General features: G+C 47.2%; 2 protein-coding genes across 2 annotated transcripts; one reads left to right on the top strand and one right to left on the bottom strand.

Annotated features, from left to right (window-relative positions):
* The first annotated feature begins 1,680 nt into the window (after nt 1-1,680).
* Nucleotides 1,681-11,639, top strand: GSN (gelsolin). The gene is made up of 17 exons (XM_082295236.1): nt 1,681-1,882; nt 3,011-3,212; nt 3,751-3,905; nt 4,737-4,898; nt 5,103-5,252; nt 5,510-5,599; nt 6,509-6,641; nt 6,861-6,949; nt 7,270-7,485; nt 8,069-8,202; nt 8,685-8,775; nt 8,936-9,106; nt 9,733-9,907; nt 10,182-10,306; nt 10,469-10,546; nt 10,960-11,020; nt 11,257-11,639. The coding sequence occupies exons 1-17, from the start codon at nt 1,748-1,750 to the stop codon at nt 11,424-11,426; spliced, it is 2,337 nt and encodes a 778-aa protein (XP_082151362.1). The 5' UTR covers nt 1,681-1,747; the 3' UTR covers nt 11,427-11,639.
* A 71-nt stretch (nt 11,640-11,710) lies between these two features.
* STOM (stomatin) lies at nt 11,711-21,972 on the bottom strand. The gene is made up of 7 exons (XM_082295237.1): nt 21,834-21,972; nt 18,562-18,665; nt 17,624-17,696; nt 16,616-16,698; nt 14,629-14,832; nt 14,007-14,141; nt 11,711-13,572 (listed from the first exon to the last, which is right to left on the bottom strand). The coding sequence occupies exons 1-7, from the start codon at nt 21,880-21,882 to the stop codon at nt 13,378-13,380; spliced, it is 843 nt and encodes a 280-aa protein (XP_082151363.1). The 5' UTR covers nt 21,883-21,972; the 3' UTR covers nt 11,711-13,377.
* Between the last annotated feature and the right edge of the window lie 1,176 nt (nt 21,973-23,148).

Raw genomic sequence — 23,148 nt, 5'->3', positions numbered from 1 at the left:
TATACAATTTATGCACTGTAGCCCTCTTTCCATTTTTTGCCTGTATTTACGTACTGCAGCTCATTGGCAATGCACGCTTCGACTTACAAAATACCAAATTAATTAGAAGACTAAATAAATTGTTTTTCAAAAATATTGTATCTGCATATATCTGCAGATTACATTATCTCCTACAGTGGGATGTTAACAAAGAAGATTATCCTGGGTCTTTTTGCCTTCAGTCTGTGAGGTTTGCCCAGGTGTGGCACTATACAGGTATTTAATTTAGTAATAAAAAGTCCAGAGTATTTTTCCATTTGGAAAGGACCCATCTCTTTCTAATGTTATGCAACCCAGTTATTTTGGTTTGGGTTTGCTGCAGCTGCCAAAGCCTTTCCCAGCTGCCTTCCTTGGAGTCAAGGTTCCAACATGTTTTCCACTGACTTAGACCTCTGACACTCTGAACTTCCTTCACAGAGATCAGAAATACCAGCAGGACTAGCACATTGTTTTTATTGTCTGTTTCAGTTTGAGAATTTCCAGTGAAATTTTCAAAGGTACATTGCCACGGTGACATTTCAAATTAAAATGCATCAGCTTGGATAAGAGAGCAGCAGAGTGTTCTCAGGAGAGAGGGAAAGAAAATATGGAGAGTGGAGAAAGCACAAAGCAGCGTCTGCTCTTTCCTTCGTGGAAGTTTTGTTGTGGACTTCTGTGGGTGGAGGGTTTGGCCCCTTATTTAAGCATCTTTTGAGAGATTCTGGCAGTGGGAAGCTCAGCCTGTCAGTAATTCTCCCCTGGGTGTGTTGAGAGCAAAAGTGCCCAGGAGCACAACCCCACATTGTGTGGCTGCTCTGTTCCTGAGGGCCACAGGGAAAGCTTCCTGCACAGCTCACTCACTGCAAACACTTGGGAAATGTGATAGATGAACTTGCTGAAGTGTGAGACGGCTGGGAGAATAATCTCTTTATTGGTGCCAGATCATTGGGATGCTACAGTCAGCCCTGTTGTAATTCCTTTGGGCTGAGTAGGTTTGATGGCTGTTGTGTTCCTGTCACAGGGTGTTGCTACACCCTCAGAAATACCTCGTCGTGAAATTATTGAATTACCGAATGAGCTTTTGTTCTGCCACCTACCAGACTCTGAATGCTCTGTTGTGAACCTGGGAGCTGAAATCCATCAGTGCATCCCCAACCTCCCCCGAGCTGCTACTCTGACAGTGGCGTGTGTGGAGGTTCATTCAGGTGCAAAGCAGGGGCTGAACTCTGCTCCTCTGACAAGTTCAGGGAGCTGAGGGTGTATTCCCCCATCCTCAGGTTGCTCAGTTGAATCCTTGTCTTCTCCAAATCTCTTTCCCTGCATCCGCTGCCAGTTGGAGCAGCCGTGCTGTTCCTCTGTGTCTCATCAACTTCCCAGCTCTCAGCTGACAAAATGTTGCCTCTGTTGCTGATGTCTCTTAATTTCTCCCTGTGAGTGGATATTTGGCCTGTGTGACCCCCACTGCGCTGTCGGTAATGGATTGCACATTGTGTGCAGTGAGTGCCTGCTGGGCTGCAGGCTCTCCGAGAGGCTGGAGGAGGCTCTGGGATTCCAGCAGGATTGTTTGCACAAACACGTTACGCCCCTGTGCTGCCGAGGGGGTGGGTGTGTTTGTCCCCGATAAAAGATTGGCTTCTGCCCTTCATCTTCCCCAGCAGCGAGAGGAGCAGGGAGCTGGGACTCCCCACAGCCTCTGCGGGAGAAGGGAGAAGCCCATTTGCTCGTAGAAATGGGCAGAAAGGACTTCAATTATCTTTTCCTCACCATTTTCTGCACAATGGCTCTGAAGCTGAGCTGTGTCAGCTCCATGTCTGTGGCAGGGCTTGGATATGTTGTTACAGCAGCTGTTGTGCTTTCAGCTGTGGTAAGTGATTAACATCACAATTAAACACCGAAAAACTTCTGGTTTCCAACTACTTACAGGAGTCACTCTCCTTTAACTCTTTGTCAGGGTTTTGTCCAGGTTTTAGTGGGAATTTGGGAGGATTCAGTCTGACTGGAATCCTGATGATAAAGTTAATTATTTTCCATCTTTGATACTTGATTTCAGCTTAGGAATCACTTTGGTACCTAACTTACTATTGTGCTTTCTAGTTTGTAACATTCTTTGTTTCTGCCTTGAAAGCTGAGCATATTTTACTTTTGTTCATCAGCTGCTGTGAACCATCTTCTTTGTCAAAGTACTGAATGCTTCTGCTATAATATTGCAATGTTTTCTTCCCTGCTACCTGATAGCAGTCAAAGGTGTGGTGTGGTCGATGGACAGACTTCATTGCCAATACACCAGAAATGTTCTATTTCCTTTCAGAATTATCAAAGTGAATTCTTTTACAAGAGAGGAAAGTGTTCATTATGTTTGTTTAAAAAAAAGGATATTGCACCATGTTAATATATTGCATAAGTATGGCAAGAAACATATTAAACCAAAATTGCAATGTCCTTAGGACAGGATGTTGTGTAAGTTAATGTAATTCCTGCAAGGGAGCAGTCAAAGTAACAGGTAAGAACGGAAAAGCTTTGAGAAACCTGTTAATTACCTGAATCTTCGATGATACTCACAGCATTTTCCATTTGGATTTAGGAAACCTGTAAATCATGTTTGTGCAGGATGTACAACATGTGGAGTTAAAAGGGGTTTCTTTCCAACAGCCTGGAAGTCAAACTTCACTTATGTGTCATACTGAAAAGTTATAAATTAGTAAGGAAAATATAGAGATTAAAATCCAGAGAGAGAGACAATAGAGTTTAGAAGAGGAAAAGTCAGGAATAAACCAGGAATTAGAGGTGATTGGAAGTGAAAATAAGCTGAGCAATAGAGAGCGATTCTTTCCACACCCACCCTTTTTTTTTCCCCTTCAAAACTCAGTGCACGAGAAAAAAGGAATCTTTCCACTTTTTGCCTGGCACAACAGATTGAGAGATGAGAAGTAACTTAAATTAAATCCTTCCTTGTGTCCTGCACGCTGAACAGCATCCTCTGTCTCGCCCCCAGCCTGTCACCATGGTGGAACATGCAGAGTTTTTGAAGGCTGGGAAGGAACCCGGCCTTCAGATCTGGAGGGTCGAGAAATTTGATTTGGTCCCAGTGCCAAAAAACCTGTATGGAGACTTCTTCACTGGAGATTCCTACCTGGTGCTGAACACCATCAAGCAGCGCAGCGGGAACCTCCAGTACGACCTGCATTTCTGGTTGGGTGAGTGCTGGGAGTGTCCCTGTGGAACTGGGAGCCCAGAGGGACCCCTGAGCCTGACTGCACCACCATGGCCAGTTAATGTTACCCAAGGAAATAAAAAGCAGAGCAGTGAGAATGCAGTTCTGGCTGTAAATAGCCCTACTCACCTCAGATATTTGCATGGTCTCTGCAATAGAGAGTACAGCCACCTCTGTTTGTAAAAACAGCTGTTCCTGGGCAGTAGGACAGGTAAGTCCCTGTTCTCCAGAGGTTCACAGGGAAGACAAGATCTCAGGGGAAAGGGCTGGCTGAAATCCTTTCTGCCTGAAAGGAGGGAGGTCAGGTGTGTTCCTCCTGATCAGGGAGTGGGATTTTTCCCTCTCCTAACTGCCCTCTGCAGTCCATGTCACAGAGTACCATGCCAAGGCTTTCCCCACAGGCTGCAAACCCCACTCTTTGACAGTATCACAGTTAAACCTGCTTTCTCCCTGTGTGTTTGCACAGTTGAATGCAGAGGCAGACCCTGCATTCCCTCCCAGTGTCTCTTTCAATGTTTCAGGTGATGAAAGCTCTCAGGATGAGCGTGGGGCTGCTGCCATCTTCACTGTGCAGATGGATGATCACCTGCAGGGAAAGGCTGTGCAGCACCGTGAGGTGCAGGGCCACGAGTCCCCCACCTTCCTGGGCTACTTCAAATCCGGCATCAAATACAAGGTGGGTGATAACAGAACCTAGTCTGCAAGAAATGGCATCCTGCCCAGTTCCCAGGAGAGTGAGGATTGCCTTTTTTCCAGTTGTTCAAAACCCATTCTCAGCCAGATGTTCTCAATGACTTAGAACTGCACAGGGTGGAGAACAGCAGATCCCAGTGGGAGAGATTTGGCTGAATTAATAATACACAAGAAAAGCCCCAGAAAGTTTTAGGAATCAAGGTTTTGTTTTTCTTTGAGAGGCAGAGGAAAGAACAGTCCCAAAGCACCTGGAATGAATTTAAGAAGCAGCAAAGTTAATGGGAAACGCCTACCCAGGAGATTTGATTTCTCCCCACTTGCATAACAGTTTGACCTTGCAGTCTCTGTGCTGAGCCCACCCTCTCAGCATGTGCAATGTTTTGGTAAAGGATATGAGCAGTAGTGGGAGTTACTCCTCCCTGCCATCACAATAAAGTGGGATAGAAGTGAAAACATGCAGTCGAGCAATTGTATCTGTTAGGAATCCAAAGGCACAAGCAAAGTGATATCAGGTCACATGCTTGCAAAGTGCTCACATTGCCTCACATCTGAGACTTTCCTGATCTTTCTGTTTTATTTCACACTCATTTGTTGTTATTTTCATTCATTTAAGCGTAGTTGTGCTTTTTTTGAGGATAACTGACATGGGTCCTGTTGCCTGCACTGATAAATAATTCCCAGTGTCTCTTTATCAGCAGAGAAAGTGAATCTTGAGCTTGGGATAATTTCTGGTAGGCAGGACATGTTATGCAGATGGGAATACGCTCTTCCCTCCAGTCCTAGTGTGAATCCTTGCTCCTGTGTTTCCCCTCAGGCTGGTGGTGTGGCTTCTGGCTTCAGACACGTGGTTCCCAACGAGGTCACTGTGCAGAGGCTGCTGCAGGTCAAAGGCAGGCGAACGGTCCGGGCCACGGAGGTCCCCGTGAGCTGGGACAGCTTCAACACAGGGGACTGTTTCATCCTGGACCTGGGCAGTGTGAGTACCATGTCAAAGGCAGGTTTGGCAGAATCCCGGGGTCAGGAGGTGTCTGACATTTTACGGAAGGTTTTTTCCCCACTCAGTTGAAGCCATCTCAGTGCTAAGCATCCTGAAACACTGACACTGTTCAGTCCCAGCTGAGTCCTGTCTCATCTAGAGAGGAGTTGTCAAGCTCTGACGGTGACTTTCTCTTTCCCCCAGAACATCTTCCAATGGTGTGGCTCCGACAGCAACCGCCAGGAGCGGCTGAAGGCCACGGTGCTGGCCAAGGGAATCCGGGACAACGAGCGCAACGGGCGCGCCAAGGTCTACGTGTCAGAGGAGGGATCCGAGCGGGAGGAAATGCTCCAGGTTATTCCCTTTGTCCATTTGTCAGTGCTGGAGTGGGAAGTGCGGTGTGTGGAGGAAAGGGGGGTGTGTCTTTACATGTGAAGTGTTTGTAGTGTAGATACAGCTCAATGCAGACCTGGTCCTCTGCCCCAGTGGGACATCAGAGTGTATTTACATGATTGGTTTGGAATTCTCTTCTACTCATTCTCTTGACTGGAGCACCTGGGAAGGAAGATCCTCTTGGGACTGGCTGGTAATGATTTTTCTCTCCCTCACAGGTCCTGGGACCAAAGCCCAGTTTGCCAGCAGGGGCTCCTGATGAGACCAAAACCGACACAGCCAACAGGAAGCTGGCGAAGCTCTACAAGGTAACAAAGGAACCCTGACATAACCCTGGGGAGAGTGGACTGATCTTTGTGAAATCAGATGGAGGTGGAATAGCAGAGAGGAGCTGAGCTGCTCTGAGTCCTACTCTTGCCTCACTCTGCTTCTTAACAAGTTTTCTGTATGAACCTGGGGTGCTTACAACACATGTCCATGTACTTTCTGTTGTGTTTGTCACCACTTTTGACTAGTGAGACAGCTGGGACTTTCAGGAATTTTTGAGAGAAAGGTGGAGTGTGAAACAAATGAGGGAAAAAGGGAGTTTTCCTTTTTTGCTGTCAGGCATTGTGTTATGAAGGTGACAGGAAAGAACCAGAAACAGTGAGCCTGAGAAGCAGGACCTGCCCCTTTCTAACACCCAGATGAAGCAATGACTTGGAAGGTGCCACTTGACATCAGCTGTGTGAGTTGGAGAAGAATGTCCAAGACTTTTTGGAAGGAATCTTCTCTAAGCAGCCTCTGATATCCATGGGGTGAATATCTGCCAAGATGGTTTGTTATGTGGCACTTTATGCATTAGTCAGTAGAGGAACTCAGACTTTTAACCCCGCTTGATACAGGGAGGCTGTTCTCAGTTACCCTCCAGTCCCTATGTGCAGTTGGTTTGCTTTAGAAGATAACTTCCTTTGTGCTGAGGATATTTACCATTTTGGACCAATCTCTGTTTGGTCCCAGCAGTATCTGCTTTGCTAGAAATACTTGAAATTTTCAAAGTGTTATCTTTTTGTTATACTGTTGCTGTGTCAGAGGTATCCTGTTTGAAAACAATAGTGCCTGCAGCAGCCAGTGCATTCAAATGGATTTCCCTTCCCCTCCCTGAGTTCTGAGCTATGGCCACGGAGCAGGAGGAAGCAGAGGGTGCCTTATGTGACCTCCATGCTGTGTTGTCACAGGTCTCCAATGGGGCTGGGAACATGGCAGTGTCCCTGGTGGCAGATGAGAACCCCTTCTCCCAGGCAGCCCTGAGTACTGATGACTGCTTCATCCTGGACCATGGCACAGATGGAAAGATCTTTGTTTGGAAAGGTACCAGAGAGAACCAGGGAGAAAATAATTAATATCATAAGTAGAAAGGCAGTTGTTCTCTCTCAGCCATCACAACAGGCACAAAAGAGATCGAACAATTGCCATTTGCTATTTGGCATCTGGAAGGCTGGGCCCTTCAACTTTTGCAAAAGGTATTTGGGACAGTTTCTTCTCTGGGTAAAAAAAATCGGACCCCTTTTCTGTCTATTTTCTTTAAAGGCAAAGGTGCCAACTCTGAAGAGAAGAAGGCAGCACTGAAAACAGCCTCAGAGTTCATTGACAAGATGGGCTATCCCAAACACACCCAGGTAAGGACCTGTGGCAGCCCCAAGCACTGGGGTCACTTTTCTGCCCCACGGGCCAGGGGCTGCAGAGCAGGGATGGCTCAGGTGACTTGTCCCTGTCAGTCTCTCAAGTAGCTCCTGTTGTGGGTGATCTGCTCTGTTTTGGGAGATTCTGCAGTGGTGCTCCTGGCCTAAACCAGCATTTACCCCAATACAGCTGGTAGTTAAAGTTTCTTCCTCTTGGACACTCTTTTACCTTTTCCATGACCCCTCCAAAGAGGAAAAAATGAGTAGATAAACCTGCTGTTCTTAGGGAGGTGCTTCTAAAGGCTCATTCATTTCAGATCCAAGTCCTCCCTGAAAGTGGTGAGACACCTTTGTTCAAGCAATTCTTCAAGAACTGGCGAGACAAGGACCAGACAGAAGGGCTGGGGCAGCCTCACGTTTCTGGCCACGTTGCCAAGATCGAGCAGGTCCCTTTCGACGCGGCCACCCTGCACAGCTCCAAGGCCATGGCTGCCCAGCACGGCATGGAGGATGATGGCTCTGGCAAGAAACAGGTCAGCAATGGCACAATCCCTTTGGGAAGGTTTCCAAACTTTTCTTTGCTACTTAATGGCATTGCTGCAAGAGCAGCGAGACAAGTGGGGGCTGGAGAGTCATCAACACTGAGGTCTTGTAACTGCTGAGGGAATTTCTGGCACCAGAAATACCATCAGGGTCTTGAAAGCCCTGCAGGTAAGGGGTTGATTCTGACTCCACTATTTCTCAACACTGTGGACATGGATTTATTCCTCCCCCTCCTGGTTACTCTTCCTGTTGCCATCACGTGTGTGAGGGGTGAATGTCTCGGAGCACCTGGGTTCATGACTTTGAGCACAGAAGCAGGGCTGAAGTTGAGCTTGAACGGGCTGGGGGCTGTCCAGAAGCCCGCAGAGGTCCCGGCCGAGGTTTGCCTGATGAAACCCGCCCCGGAAATCCTCAAAGCTGCGCTCGGGACGAGCTGCTGGAGCCGGCGGGAATTGTCCTGCCAGGTTCCGGCAGGGGGCGCGGCAGCACCGCCAGCTCCGGGATGCGGAATTCGGGGATAACGCGTGCCGGGAATGGGCTCGTTCTGCAGCGCCTCTGCTTCTCTCCCGCCAGATTTGGAGAATAGAAGGCTCCGAGAAGGTGCCGGTGGACCCCGCCACGTACGGGCAGTTTTACGGAGGGGACAGCTACATCATCCTGTATGATTACCAGCACGACGGGAAGCAGGGACAGATCATTTACACCTGGTAAGGGACTTATCCTGGGGCAAGTTAGGAAACCCTGGGGCTGCAAGTCCACTTGGAAAATCGATCACTGCTGGTTCCCTCTTTCAGAGGAACCTTGGGAGATAAAATTTCACCCTGGATAACTTTCCCTTGCAAACAAAACAATACCAGAGGTCTGGGATGTTTCATTTGAAGTAGAACAATGGAGGGAATAACTGTGAGCTTTTTTTAGTTTTTCCTTTTCCCCCCACTGGTAGTTACTCCCTTCTTTGGATCAAGCTGTGCTTATCTAGGAAAGTGCTGCTTATCTAGGAAAGGTTCTTATCTCCCCCTGTACTCGATGTGCTACAATAGAGGATAAGGAGTTTCTCCTTTGTATTGAATGAAGTGCTGCAGAGATTGGGTAACACAGGATTTCCTTACCTCCTCTTGATCTCTGTAAGGTGTGTGTGGGAGGGAGAGAAAGGCTTAGAATGAAGCTGGGATTTGACCTTGTTCTCCAGGCAGGGCGCCGACTCCACACAGGATGAGATTGCAACCTCTGCATTCCTCACAGTGCAGCTTGATGAGGAGCTGGGAGGCAGCCCCGTGCAGGTAAAGAGACAAACCCAGCAGGGAATAAAGAATGTATATGTATTAACACCTGGCTCAGCTGGGTGCTCTGTGAATATTCCAGCTCGACAGCGGGTTGTAAAAGCCATTTCTGCTACATCTTGTGCTCCTCAAAACTGACAGGAAGTTTCTTTTTCTCCAGAAACGAGTAGTGCAAGGGAAAGAGCCCCCTCACCTGATGAGCATGTTTGGTGGAAAGCCCTTGATTGTTTACAAGGGTGGAACCTCGCGGGAAGGAGGCCAGACAGCCCCTGCAGCAACACGGCTGTTCCAGGTCCGCTCCAGCACCTCCGGAGCCACCAGAGCAGTGGAGGTATGTGCAGGGAGAGTCAGCCTTGGTGATGTGTGGACAGCCCATGATGGAAACATGATCCAGTTGAAGAGTTCAATTCCCTCTATGGAAGTGGAACTTGGGCCAGGACACAGGTTCAGAGCCCCACTGCTCTGAGAGAAAACGCACACAAACCCCTCTGTGCGACAACAAGGGGGAGATTAAATCCTAGTGAGGAGAGGGCAGTGGTTTGTGACTGCAGTAACTTCCCAAGTTTCCAGCTTCAAGAGGCCTGTCCTTGTTGACACAGAGGAGTTGGTGTTAATGATTGATCAGCATTGGCAGCAGGGACTGCTCTGCCATGGGCTCCCTGGTGAGCTCCTAAAGCTGCTGCCATAACCACCAGGACTGGCACAATGACAGCCAGGCACTCCAGGTTGTGTGTACCTGTAATCACACACTGAAACAGTTATTTACTCTTCCAGTGTGGAAAATCTAACTCATTGCTGGGATACGGGGAAGGTACAACACATCTGACAGCCTGACATGCTCACATGGAGTATCTTGTTTGCTGTTTATTCAACTATAGGCTCTGGTTTGATTTTGAAGTAACAGGCTCTGTGTAGAGGATGGTTACATCTGACACCTGCAATGTTCCTTCTTTTCAGCTGGATCCTACAGCCAGCCAGCTGAACTCCAATGATGCCTTTGTCCTGAAAACTCCCACTGCTGCCTACCTGTGGGTTGGCCAAGGAGCCAGCAATGCTGAGAAATCGGGAGCACAGGAGCTGCTGAAGATACTGGGAGCTCGCCCAGTACAGGTTGCTGAGGGCAGAGAGCCAGGTGAGGGGGCCACGGTGGAGTCTGGGATTGTTTCTGTGTAGCTGCACATCCTCAGCAGTTATTTAATGGATATTTTGTCTCCCAGAACAAGGAGATGTGGACATGGGCACAGAGGGGCTTCTCCAGGGTATTCTTGTTGTTTAACAGTGCTTTCATGTCTGTAGGCCCTTGGGACTTTCTGAGCCAGAAGAATGCTTCAAGTCCTACCCAGACTACAACCCCGATGTGGGTTCCATGAACAGGAGAAGCATCTGTCTCTCTTTCTGTTTTGCAGACAATTTCTGGGCAGCCTTGGGTGGCAAAGCTCCGTACCGCACCTCGCCCCGGCTCAAGGACAAGAAGATGGACACTCACCCCCCGCGTCTCTTCGCGTGCTCCAACAAGAGCGGGCGCTTCACCGTGAGTGTCTGGGGGCTTTTGTTCAACATCCACCTGGCAGGGCTGGGAGAAGCTCAGGCCCAGCTGCTCTGAGCGCCCCACCAGGGGTTACACCTGATCTTTCTTCATGTCAGTAAGGTAGTGATTCTTGAAGCCCGTGCTCATCTTAACCCTGTTTTCCAGATTGAAGAAGTTCCTGGAGATCTGACTCAGGATGACCTTGCCACAGATGATGTGATGCTCCTTGACACGTGGGATCAGGTGCGTCACATTCCCAGGGGAACAAGAGGAGCAAAGAGTAGGCACAGATTGGCTCTAGGTGGAGACCTGAACCACAATAGCCAGAAGTGCTGCTGTATTACAGATTCAGCACAAATCAGCCATGAGGCAACTCGGAGATGAATTTTGATATTTTATGGAGAAATGTTCAAACATCTGCTACTTTCCTCCGATGTTAAGCTGGTGTAGAATTTGTTCAAGGATCTACAATTCATGGAGATAAAATGCAGGCAAAAAAAATTCTCATTATTGACCAATAGCTTTGGTCAGGCACACCAATATGAGAATTTTCTGGTTTGTGTCACACTCTGTTCACTGAGGCTTTGTCTAAATTATCCCTTCATAAAGAGATTGGTTGTTGCTGAAGTAATTAATATGCGTATTTTTATCTTTAGGTCTTTGTATGGATTGGGAAAGATGCCCAAGAAGAAGAAAAGACTGAGGCACTGAAATCTGGTAATGTCATATTTTCCTCTCTGAGCTATCCCTTTCTCATTTTCCCACTGTCTGATCATGACTCAGGCAATTTATATTCTAACAGGCATAGATAAAAACACAGGGTATAAAGTTGCAGTGGGTATTTTTGTTTAAATGGCCGGTGTGAAGCTGCCTCTCTGGCAGCCGTTTAGGCCCAGTTTAGCTGCTGCTCTGCAGGCCTGGTGCTCAGTGGGATCCCCTCTCTGTGTCCCCAGCCAAGCGCTACATTGACACAGACCCATCCACGCGGGACAAGAGGACCCCAGTGACCATCGTCAAACAGGGCTTCGAGCCTCCCACCTTCTCGGGATGGTTCCTGGGCTGGGACGACGACTACTGGGCTGTGGATCCCCTGCAGAGAGCAATGGCAGACGTGGATGTGTGAGGAATGTGTCTGAAACAGAGCAAGTTCAGTGCCTTCAATGCCTTCAAGAGCTCCTTCCTCCAGCAGGATGTATGTTAACGAGGAAATGATGTTAATAGCCAATTAGTTGTGCAATAATTTCCGAAAACAATCATGACCAGTCATTGACCCTACTCCTTGCTTTGATTATATTTAATACAATAAAGCTTGTATGTAATATGGGAAGAACACAAATGGTGGGGTTTGTTACAAAGAAGAAAACATTAAACAGCAGCTGTAGATCCCACGTTTGAACACATCTTAGAAACCAAAACCTTCTTTGTGCCATCTTTTGCACGTGGACTTTTTACTAACTGGCTACAGAAATTATTTTGAGGAGTTTGGGACTGCTTTGCTTTTCTCTCCTCAGAATTACACGCATTTGAGACCCTGACAAACAGTATTTTACTCTTTCAGAAAGTCACTCATTAGTGAACAGCATGTCTTTTATTCAGGATGAGAGCAAAAAGCATCTTGTGGTATCAACAAGAATTCACTGGGGTGGCACCTGCAGCAGCAACAGCAGGAGTTACAGAGACTCATCTTCCCTAAGGATTAACCTGGAGCTGTGCAGTTGCTCTGTTTCCCAATCCAAGGTCCTGAGTACAGCAAAGCTAATTATTCCAGCTTTGTTAACTGATTCCCCCCCTCCCAGCCAGAAGTTAAGCTCAGCTTACATGAGCTGCCACCCTGACAAACACGGAGTATATTGCTTTGGTGATGCAGAGGAAAACCTGCCCAGCAGACAGGCAGAAAAGCAACAGCACTTGGGCATCTCCTGCCAGTGACAAAGGCACAGCGTGTCGAGGCACAGGTAACCAGGCCTAAACCACTGGTAAATACAGAGCTGATCGGAGCAGAAAGGGCATAAAAAACAACTTATGGAGTTTATGCTGGCCAGTGGGAGAAGGGCACTTACATCATTGATCTTGGCTGTTCTGTTTCATTGCCACCTCCCAGAATTTTAAGATGCTAGACTCAGTGTTGGTGGCAGCCTGGAGAGCCTCCCCCCAGGCAAACTCCAATTCTTCTCATTTTAATCTGTAATTACATCTACTACAGAGGTACAAACCAGGAGGTTTAACAGCTTGGGTTATGTGAGCTGAGGCTCACCTGCTTTGGGGATGAAGTGTAAGGCCTTACTGACTCAACAACCACTCCAGGTCTGCACAGAGCAGCACCAACAGGTGGAGCACCAGTGCAGCATCTTCTGTTAACACCACCCCTCCCTGCTCGTTACAGACATCTTACTTCTTAGAGAAATAAGGGTTTAGACCTGGATAAAATGCAGCACTTTGGCTTTTAAAAATTATTTTTAAGAGAAACAGATACAGGTGGAGCCTTTTCAGTGCTTTGAAGCAGCGTAACTATGCAGACACAGCCCTGTAACAACAGCAGCCCATCAGTGACCACAAGCACGTTGTATCCATAACTACGGCATGGTTGTGCTGTTCCTAGGTGGCAGAACAGACAGGAAGTTCCACTAATAACTCCTTCTCATGAATGGGGACTGGTTTAGAGAGCATGAGCCTGATTTTCAGGAGTCCCCAGGACACTATTCCACTTCCTTTGCAGGGCTACAGACCCATTTTGTAGAAGGAATAGTTCCAAATGTTGGATCATCTCTACCACAACCTGGTTTTCTATTCTATTTGAAAAGGAGGTTTTGGATTAGTGGTGTCCCATCCAGGACAGTATGGATAAATCTTATTTAAGATCACAACCTGCTTGTACTCCTTCTGAGAGGTTTTCGACTTCAAACATTGCAATTGTCCACATTCACAAACATTACATACAAGTTCTATAACACACTCAGTAAAACAAAAAGGTTCCTCAGCAAACCCACTTTGCTAACACCGCCACAAGCTACACTACACAGGGAATTCAGTGCTGCAAACGTGGGCTGACCCCGAGCTCGCCCCTCCCACCCTCCCTACTCTTTCCCACCTAGGAGGCCCTGCAGGATGTTTATGGGCAGGGGGAAGACGATGGTGGAATTCTTCTCAGCAGCGATGGTGGTCAAGGTCTGCAGGTACCGGAGCTGGAGAGCAGCGGGAGACTCCGTGATCACCATGGACGCCTCCTTCAGGGCCCTGGACGCGTTCATCTCCCCCTCGGCCGCGATCACCTGGGGAGGCAAAACCAGCGGAACTGAATTCATCCTGCGCAGCAAGGACAGGGAATCCACAGGGTGATTTCAGTGCTAAGGCAGGTACCAAAACCACTGCCCAGCGCTCTGGTAAGTGACCTGCCCTAGGCACATGCTTTCACCAAGCACAAGCCACTCCTGGTTGCTCTCCAGGCCCCAATGCCTGCTTTCCTCCCATCCAGAATGCAGGATCACAAAATCTGGCATCAGGTCTTGACAATGCAGTGCAAGGATTTATTCTACCTTCAAAAGCTTTTGTGCTTCTTCCAGCACTGCCTCTCAAAACCAGAGGCACTCCCCACAGCTGAAAACACTTCAAGCTGTACTTTTTTGTATCTATAAGGGCTTGAGAGGGAACGGTGTATTTCTTACTGGGGAAAACCCAAATCCAGCCCCCAGGCTGCTGTCATTACCTTGGCTCTCGCCTCCCGGGCAGCCTCTGCTTCTGCAGCCATGGCTCTCTGCAGCTGGACAGGTAACTTCACATCCTTGATCTCCACACGTTCCACCTTAATGCCCCAATCGTCTGTTGCATCATCAAGTGTGACCTGCAGAAGGCAGGACAGGTAGGTGAGGCCATGCACCTGGCTCAAACTAATGCCCAAATTTGAACAACGACCAATAAACCAAATGAATTATCTTCAAATTCTCAGACTTTCAAGGCTTTCATATTTCTAGCATGATTTGATAGCTGTAAGAGCACAAGTGTTTCAAACTAACAAAAACCCCTAGAGCTTGATTAATATATTGAAAGAATTCTGTGGCACAGAATTCCTTCAACAGCGAAGTACTGACACAAGGATCCAGGGAAGCCCTCTCCTGTATCCCTTGTTGCCACTTACTAGCCCCACTGGCCATTACTGCTTTAGTTCCTCACTCTTATTTTACAGAGTGGCCTCCCAAGAGATATTAGCTTTGCCTACAGCTCCAAATCACAACTTATCACTTAGAGGTGAAATAAATCCACACCTTTCAGTTATCCATGGGATTGCTGCTTAACCTGCTGTTTGATGGATTGCTCCAAACTGCTCATACCTGCATGCTGTGTGCAATTTCCTCACGATCAGACAGGATCTCAGAGAGGTTTTTGGTGCCCAGGACATTCCTCAGGGTGGTCTGTGCCAGGAGCCGGGTGGCTGAGTCGGCATTGGTGATGTTTGCCACGGCCAGGGTGGCATTCTGCACCCTGTAATAAACCACTCCATCCACGTTAACTGTCACTGAGTCCTTGGTCAGGATCTGAAAAGCAGTGGGGAAAGTACAGAATATTCCATAAATACAAGGTTAATTATTATAACAATCACGTATTTGTTTTACTACACCAAGTCCTGGTTTTCCACTGTCTTGAAAACAAAAGTCCTCATATACATATGCTGCATGTGAATGTGTCCCAGTGTTCACTAACCTCCCAGTACAGCTTTACAAAGCTGAGACTAAATATGGAATTAGAAACTTCTCAGTGAAAAATACATTCCATTAGCTTTGCCCTAATGTTATTTTTAACCCACTTCCTCGAATTCAGAGTGATCTGCAAGTCTTACCAGTGACAGGAAAAGGAAAAAAAGCAGAATTTTTTTACTCTGAAATTTGTCTTCACCTGGGAAGGTTTAACCAGTGATTCTGGCAAGGAATCACACCCAGGCAGGTCTCCGTGCTGCCTTTCAGTGAGGTTATACCAGGGCTGGGTGAGGCTGCCTGACAGCAGGGCCGTGGGGACTGTGCTGCAGAACTGCAGCCTCCTGGGACAGAAGGGTGGCACTGCACAGGGGAGCTCAGAGAACCAGGGCCATGCCCAGAGCTGCCCTCGTTCCATGGTACACAATTACTGTTGTGTTACTTGACAGGAGAGAGGGACTTGTGAATTACTCAACCTCCAAGGCTTACCTGCCCTGTCCCTTCCCAAACTACCTCTTTTAGCAGGCTTTTCGTAACACAAAAGCTCAAGAATGAGTAACATGCACAGAAATCATATTGTACAAATAAAAATGGATTTCTGCCTCTATGTACAGAGCACAAACAAACCTAAATCCATAAGCGTAATTTAATCAAGTCAAAAGAAAAACCGGATTACTGATGGCCTCACTAATGGCACATCAGCAGCTGCAAGCACATTCTGCCTGCCAGTGATTAGGTTTCTCCCAATTACCCTTTAGAGTGTACCAAGACAGCTGCCATTTGTCTCAATCTACAACTAACGATGAGCAACAAACCCATGAACGGATCTGACAGGAAACAGAGGCACGACACAGGCTGCATGAAGCATCTCTGCCTTGCAAAATACACAGATACATGAGGGATACAGTTATAACCATCAGGATACAATTGTTCACTAACTTATTTTTAGAGGGACAGTTGGGTTTTATTCTTCTGTTATCTATGGAGTTGGCAGCACTGAGTTCAGCTGGCCTAATGCTCTGGAGATATTCTGCTACAAAGTTATGATGTCCAAGGAAAATCAGACTAGAAATCAAAGTAATTTTTTTTGTTCTTTAGGACCTGCCATGAGTGGTACCACCTTCTTCATGTTCCTGTGCAAGGCAGGGCACAGAAGCCACATGCACAAAAACCCAGCAAAGGGAGCTGACCACTCATTCCCCCAGCTGCTATAAATAGCATTTGATGTATATACCAATTTCATCCCATTACTTGAGCCAGTTTATACATGTAGATAAATTGGCACAGGACAGATCACTGCTGCGCCTGGAAATCTTCCAGATTTCACAGAAGCAATTAGGGAATGTTGTATGAAGCCCAGCAGCTTTTGTTCCAAACCCCTCCCATTCCAGCTATCAGGCAGTATTCAATTATCTCATTTGGTCCTCAGAGCATCATCTGTTTTCTTTCAGTGCTCTTCTCTTACTGGATGACATTTCTAAAGGATACACGTATTCTTCACAATACATTGCACCTCTAATCTGTATTTAAACAGCGTGTTACCCAATACTGAGAGGGGAGAAGGAAAACCAAAGTGCACTAAATTCTGCAAGTACTTTAGTAGATGCAAAGGCAAATGCAAACTCACCTCCTGAGGAGGGATATCAAAAGAGATGGTTCTCATATCAACTTTGATGAAGCTGTCTGTGCAAGGCAGGACGAAAAACAAACCTGTGCCAAGAAATCCATTCAAGAAGATGTGAAAATGGGTCATTAAAGCAGATGAAACTTGTTACTGCAATAAACTGACATCCAACTGTTGTGGCTGGGCAGCTCTTTGTAAGGAGCTCAGCAGCACAACACTTGTTACTGGCTTCCAAACCAAGGTAAGATTTTCAAAAACACATGCTGAGAAACTTCAATTTATCAGGGTATCACTTACTTAGAGATTTTTAACATTTGAAAAAAACCAACCCCAGAACTGTTAACAGCTACTTTTAAAAATGTCCCCCACATAGTTACTTGTGGGGCCTAATTCTGGCAAGCATCAACCTCCTTCATTCTGTTTTGGTGGCTCACTGAGATTCTTCAGCTTTACAGCAATGTGGAATATTGCAAAGCCTGGGTGAAAATGAAGCAAGAAGCTATTGCCCCTTTCTGTCACTCTGAGCAGCAGGAGCAACAGCTGAAAATAACATTCTTCCAGACCTCAGAGTTTCTAATATACACAGGCAACTTCTCAAAACTATCAAATACTCTACTGGCTTCTGTTACTTTTGAAGGACATCAGGGCTTCCAGACTCATTTGGTTGAACTGATACCTCAAACTTCTTTGTTCAAATAACCCATTCAATGCCATTATTCCTCCCTTTGCATTTAGTGCTTTTGATTCTGCCTGCATATCATACATTAACAAAGGAGAGCTTTGAGAGGGTAAAATTAAGTTTGCTGCCTTCTCAGTCCACAGTATGAATCAGAACATGCTGAGCTGGAAGAGACCCACGAGGCTCATCAAGTCCAATTCCTGTTGTAACATATCCTCTTACTGGAAGTTACAGAATTCTTGAGAAATCCACTTGCCACTTTAATGCAATGTCTCTACACAATTACTGTTTTGCTGATGACTAATTAGAACAAATTGCTGTGCAGGACATACCTGGTCCCTTTGCTCCCCCTTTTAGGATGCGTCCAAGTCTGAAGATGATGGCCCGCTCATATTCCTTGATAATCTGTAACAGATTGTTGGATGTCATGCAGGGGTTTCCAGAAGTCACATGATGGATTCCAAATTAGGTACACACCAGTCTAAGACAGTCTTGACTCTCAAATTTAACACACATTTCTCTACTGGCTGCTTTTGAGAATTTTAGCCTAAACTTTAATGTCAAAAAGCAAAGAGCAAAAGGAAAAATCAGGACAATAGTCCACAAGAAATATTCCTCAGACTCTCAACAGGACGGCACCTGGGAAGGTCCAAGCACCAGCAGCAGCCATCAGGAATATCCTGGCAACACCACAACAAAGTGCAGTATTTATGACCCAGCAGGGATTTTTCCAGCTCCAATTCTGATGCTACACATCAGCCAAGCCAGGAGGAAAAACTCCTGTCTGGAAACTGCAAAGATCAACCTCAGAGTGACCACAGATGACAGTTTGTGTCTTCAAATGTGTCACATGCAACCACATCTATGTACATAATTACAGATGTATACTTACATACTTCATATTTAGATGTGATATACACAAAGAGATCTCCTTAAAAAAATAAAATATCAGTTCTCTAAGAGTAGTTATGGGTTCTTGCAATTATTCTGATCCTTCAAATGAGTTTATTTACAAATGACAACTGGGCAGATGTAGTAAAGATGTTAATGCAGGAATTATTTTGACCAAATATTGTAATAGCACTTTAATTTTTGGTTTGAAGATGAATGCACTGAAGTGCTGGGGTCTGCTATCTACTGTCTGCTATAGCTCAAGAAAGAACAGAGTTGGATTAATTTGTGTTTAGAACAAGTAAATCCAATTGAGAACAATAATAGCCACTCTGCATTGCTTAAAGTTTTAATCCAACTTAGCAGTGAACAATTTTACCTTTATGCACATCCATATCGAGATAGGAAATGTAAGGACAGTGAAAACAAGTGAGGTGATCACCAGGATCCATCCACACACACCAAGGCCAGTATCAGCATCATCTACAAAAGAGCAGAAATTTTCACTATTTTAACCCCAAGAGTGCTTGTTAAAGTGCCTAAATTGCATATTTATGTTGACTATTCCTTGAAATAAGTCTCTGTTAGCACTACTCCTCCGGCCAAATGCATTAGGTTTAGTTCAGAAATCAAAAGCCAAATTCTGCTTTGATTTTCACCAGTCTCTCAAAGCTGTGCAAGATAGCTGAGGGCAGAATGCTGTCCCAGTAGCATTTTTGCAGAAGTGTACCAACATTTAAGTTTCAATTCTCAAACACTTTTCTCTTCCCCAGGTTTTTCTAGTAGAAGGACTCACAGGCTGCAGTGGAAATCCTGTTCCTTTGTTTTCTGAGAAGGCAGAGGAACCTCCCTTAAGGAGTAAAACGCTAATACCCCGCAGCCTGCCAGCTCTGGGACAGCATGATTAGAATTTGGGTTCTGTTCCAACTGGCAGGGGCAGATCTAAGAAAACCACAATTCTCAGACCTGTTGGACCTGGGAAGTTGGATAAGATGAGGTATAAGATTAGCTGGATGTGAAATAAAGCCTCCATAAAGAATTTCTTGGCCAGAAACTCCTCATGCCTTATTTCTGTGTCAGAAGACAGCAGCTGAAGGTGTCTCTGGGATCAAATAACGAGCTGGTGGTTTCAAATGCTACCCAGTTAAAGCCATGACAAAATGTGGATTGGGAGGCATTCACAGAGCTACAGGAAGTTTCTTATCCTCCCAGCTAAGACTCTTAATGGGTTGCCAGGAGCCTGCTGCCAAGCAGGGATGTCCCAGGGTGGCACTCAGCACTCACAAACATCACATTCCTACCCTGGACAAACTGAATTTCGTGTAGAAGTCACACCTCAAATGATGCAAAATTTCAAGACTGCAAAGAGGATTTATTTAGCACCAGTGTCCCACAATGGGGTGTATTTCACAATACAAGAAGGGAGAGAGATGCTGTCTCATGGAAAACTGTATGAAATACAAGAAACATGCCTGGCATTTGTGGAACGAGCTAGTTCTGAACCATCTCATCATGGCACATGGCATCATTGGACAACTTCATCAATAGGCAATTCTTGCTCGATTTCTCAGTGAGGCTCACTGACACTGGATCCTGAGAGCAGCCAGTTCAAAGCACTCGAGTGGGACTGACAGAGGTGGTACAGAGGTAACACTGAAGCTCCTGCAGGTGATTCCTATCCCTGCCCACCCCAGAGGCTGAAAATAAAGACTTTATCCCACACTAAGTGATGGCTGACAGTATCCCTAAACATCCCACTGGAATTTTCTCCTGAGCTAAAAGGCAGGCTAGCCCAAAACTTGGATTTATAGCCTGCTGTGGTGGGCAAATCAAGGCAGGCAATGAAAAAAAAGCAAAAGTTCTTGAGCAACCTCTTTAAGAAGTAAACCACAAGGAGAAAGACTATAAAAAAAAACCAAAACGTAATTGAATCAGGCTTCAATGCCTTTAAGGCTGACTGGAACAGTTACCATTAGTTTAGCAAGAAATTATCACTTGGATCATCAAACTGTATTAATAATTTATAATATACACTCAGTGCTGGAGGCTAAGGTGAAAGTGTAAAGTTTTCATTACCGCTTGAGGTGTGGCACACGCTTCATTTGTGATTTATTTTCTTCTGAAAAGACTCCACAATCCAAACAAGCATATTGCTGTCAAACAGCAAAAGTGTGCCCTGACTGAAAACAAAACGCCAATTTCAATGTGAACTAGATGTCTTCAGAGGTGCTTCTCAGAGCATTTCACATGGGAAATAGCCAAAATTATGACATCTAATAACCAAACCTATGTCTAATGCCATTTACTCCATCCTTTATTGTGATCACATACGAGCTGCAGGAGAAACCACCTCAGCAGCATGTTCGGGAAAGGCTCGCAGAGACAAGATTGGAACCAACGTGACCATGGCAAGGTATTAATAACTAACAGAGTTACAGCATGAAATACAGATCCTCTCCAAGGATACCAAAACCAGCATGTGCCATTGGGCATGAGGCCCAAAGAGATCCACAGTTATTTACACAACAACTCAAATTACCCAGCCAAAGGCTTCGTACACAAAGCAAAATATAAATACATTTCCTTCTCCGGTTGCAAACGAGAAAGGCATAAAATAAATAATGACTTCTCCGTTGTTTCTGAACAATGGAAGTAAAAGGAAAACATTCCAGCTTCCAGTGAGTGAAACTGTCAGTTGTGCTATCTCAGTGCATCATCTCTAAAATGTCCTGACCCACGTCACACACTCACACCTCCTAACTGGAAGGCCAAAACCCACATCTGTAACGATGCCAAGAAGTAAAAATTCAGCACAACTCATTGCCCCACCTGAGGACTTTTACCACTTCCTGCAGTCACACCTATACAGGATTTGGCTGCGGTGAAAAGCCACAGTAGTGTCAAAAACCAATCCCTAAGTCCTCCTTGTTCTCGTTTACTGGTGCAGCGCCCCAGGGGTTACTTCTGTTAACTCTGCTTATCATTATTTGCATAGTTTTCCCGTTAGTGATCTGAGCTGCCGCACAGGGAAGGAAACCACACTCCAAAGAAACCCACCCGAGTTACGCCACCGGGGCAGCTCGTGATGATGCTGACACGTTCCCGGGGCCCGTGTGAGGACCTGCCGGGAATCACCACCTGCGGCCCCGTTACCCGAAAGGGCAGCAGGGTCAGCCCCCGTTAGCCAGGGCTGAGGCTCATCATCCCCCGTTAACCGGGGCAGCGGGTTCAGTATCCCCCATTAACCGGGACTGGGGACTCAGATCCCCGTTTTCCGGGGCAGCGGGCTCGGCATCCCCTGTTAAGTAGGGCTGGGGGCTCAGCGCTCCCCGACAGCCGGGGCAGCGGGCTCGGAACGACCCCGGGGCTGGGGTCGCTCCGGGGCCGCCGGTGACCGCTCGGCAGCCGGGGCTCAGGGAAGCGGAGGCTGCCCGGGGAGCGAGGCACGACCGCTCCTCGCTCCTCCCGCGGGCTTAACTTCGGTGAAGCATCACCAAACTTTTCTCCGAGACTAAATAAAGCAATGATTGAAACCGAAACAAAAAAGCGGAGAGAGAGACACGAAGGCGCCCGTACACGGAGCCCGCGAGGAGCGGCCGCTGCGGGGCCGTTTGGGGACAGCCCCCTCCCCGCTCCCCCTGCGGCAGTTACCTGGCGCCCGCCGGGACTTGGCCGGGTACCCCGCTTCGTGGTCCGCCATGGTCCCCGCGTCCCCTCAGAGGCGCCTCAGAGCCCGTTCCGCGTCCCCTCAGAGCCACCTCCGCGCTCCTCCGCAGCCACCGCCGTCCCCTCGCGCCTCCCTCAGCGCCGCCTCAGCGCCGCCGCCACGCGCCTCCCCCGCCCCGCCCGCGCGCGCGGGGTGTGGCCGCGCGCCACCGCCCCCGCCGCCAGGGGGCTCCACGGCCGCGGAGGGCGTGAGGGGAGCGCCGTGGAGGGAGAGCGCAGCGCCGGGCGCGGGGGGCGGCGGACGGGCAGCAGGCAGGGCTGGGAAGGCAGGAAAGGCAGGAAAGGCAGGAAAGGCAGGAAAGGCAGGAAGGGACGGCACGGAGTGTGCGACCGGCCCGGCAGGTAGCCGTCGCCTGAGGTGAGTGAGCCCCGGGCATCGCCTCCCGAGGGGAGCAGCGAGGAAAGTTCCAGCTGCCTCGGCCTCGTGTGTAGTTTAAAGTGAGGATGGAACAACTGTTCCATGAGGTATCATTGCTTTTCTTCCTCACACTTTTCTTCCTCTCGTGTGGAGAGTTTGGATCTTTCATCCCTTTTGGAAGAGGCCACAGTAGTGACCTCTGCTGCTTTCGTACAAGGTCCGTCCACAGAGACAAGGTGTATGCAGAAGCACGTATTACACACACAGGCATTGCATACCGGATTGTAAAGACTGTTAAATTTGATAAGAGTTCCAAGGTTGAATTCTATATTAGTATGAGTTGTGAGGACTGTAAATGATTCCTGGCTATTCTTTAACCTTTATTTCTCTATGGGATGTTTACAATTAGTGGGCATGTGCAAATGCACATCTATCACGTTGCACTTCGTACTGACGAGTGTAATTGCTTTTTCTTCATAAAACACATTGCAGCCTATGAACAAAAATGGTATTAGACTTCTAACATAGATTTATTTTCGGTGTTGATGTTATTCTGTATTAAACTCTTCCTTTGAAGAGCCTAAATGGACAGCCAGAATCTTGCTGTCCATTATGTGCCAGAGGAGCAAAGATTTTGGTTTGGTACCACAATTGACTGAGGCATGAGGTAGGAATGGAGCTGCGTGCTGAATGTAGTCCTGGTTCTTGATGTCTGGTTCTTGAAGTTCTTGAAGTGACACGAACAGCACTGGAGAACGACCAGCACTTTCTCCAGTGAGTGTAAGACACCTCATGAACACTCTTCCTGTTGCCGCTGTGAACTCCTCTGCCACACTTGTGCCAGTTGATTTCAGACTGATCCGGATGAGCAGTACATGAAAC

This window comes from Coloeus monedula, assembly GCF_965178545.1.
Source record: "Coloeus monedula genome assembly, chromosome: 21".
In the NCBI taxonomy this organism is placed as follows: domain Eukaryota; kingdom Metazoa; phylum Chordata; class Aves; order Passeriformes; family Corvidae; genus Coloeus; species Coloeus monedula.
Note: the sequence above shows the minus strand (reverse complement) of the source record. Positions and strands in the feature narration are given on the sequence as shown.

What these genes read in the sequence shown, in the direction of transcription:
- GSN (XM_082295236.1), top strand. Translation starts at nt 1,748, where the DNA reads ATGGGCAGAAAGGACTTCAATTATCTTTTCCTCACCATTTTCTGCACA. An exon ending in AAAGATCTTTGTTTGGAAAG is followed by an intron (nt 6,642 to 6,860) that starts GTACCAGAGAGA and finishes TTTTCTTTAAAG; the next exon opens with GCAAAGGTGCCAACTCTGAA. An exon ending in TCCTTGACACGTGGGATCAG is followed by an intron (nt 10,547 to 10,959) that starts GTGCGTCACATT and finishes TTTTATCTTTAG; the next exon opens with GTCTTTGTATGGATTGGGAA.
- STOM (XM_082295237.1), bottom strand. Translation starts at nt 21,882, where the DNA reads ATGGCGGACCACGAAGCGGGGTACCCGGCCAAGTCCCGGCGGGCGCCA. An exon ending in TTGATATCCCTCCTCAGGAG is followed by an intron (nt 14,833 to 16,615) that starts GTGAGTTTGCAT and finishes ACTGCTTTTCAG; the next exon opens with ATCCTGACCAAGGACTCAGT. An exon ending in CCCGGGAGGCGAGAGCCAAG is followed by an intron (nt 13,573 to 14,006) that starts GTAATGACAGCA and finishes TTGCCTCCCCAG; the next exon opens with GTGATCGCGGCCGAGGGGGA.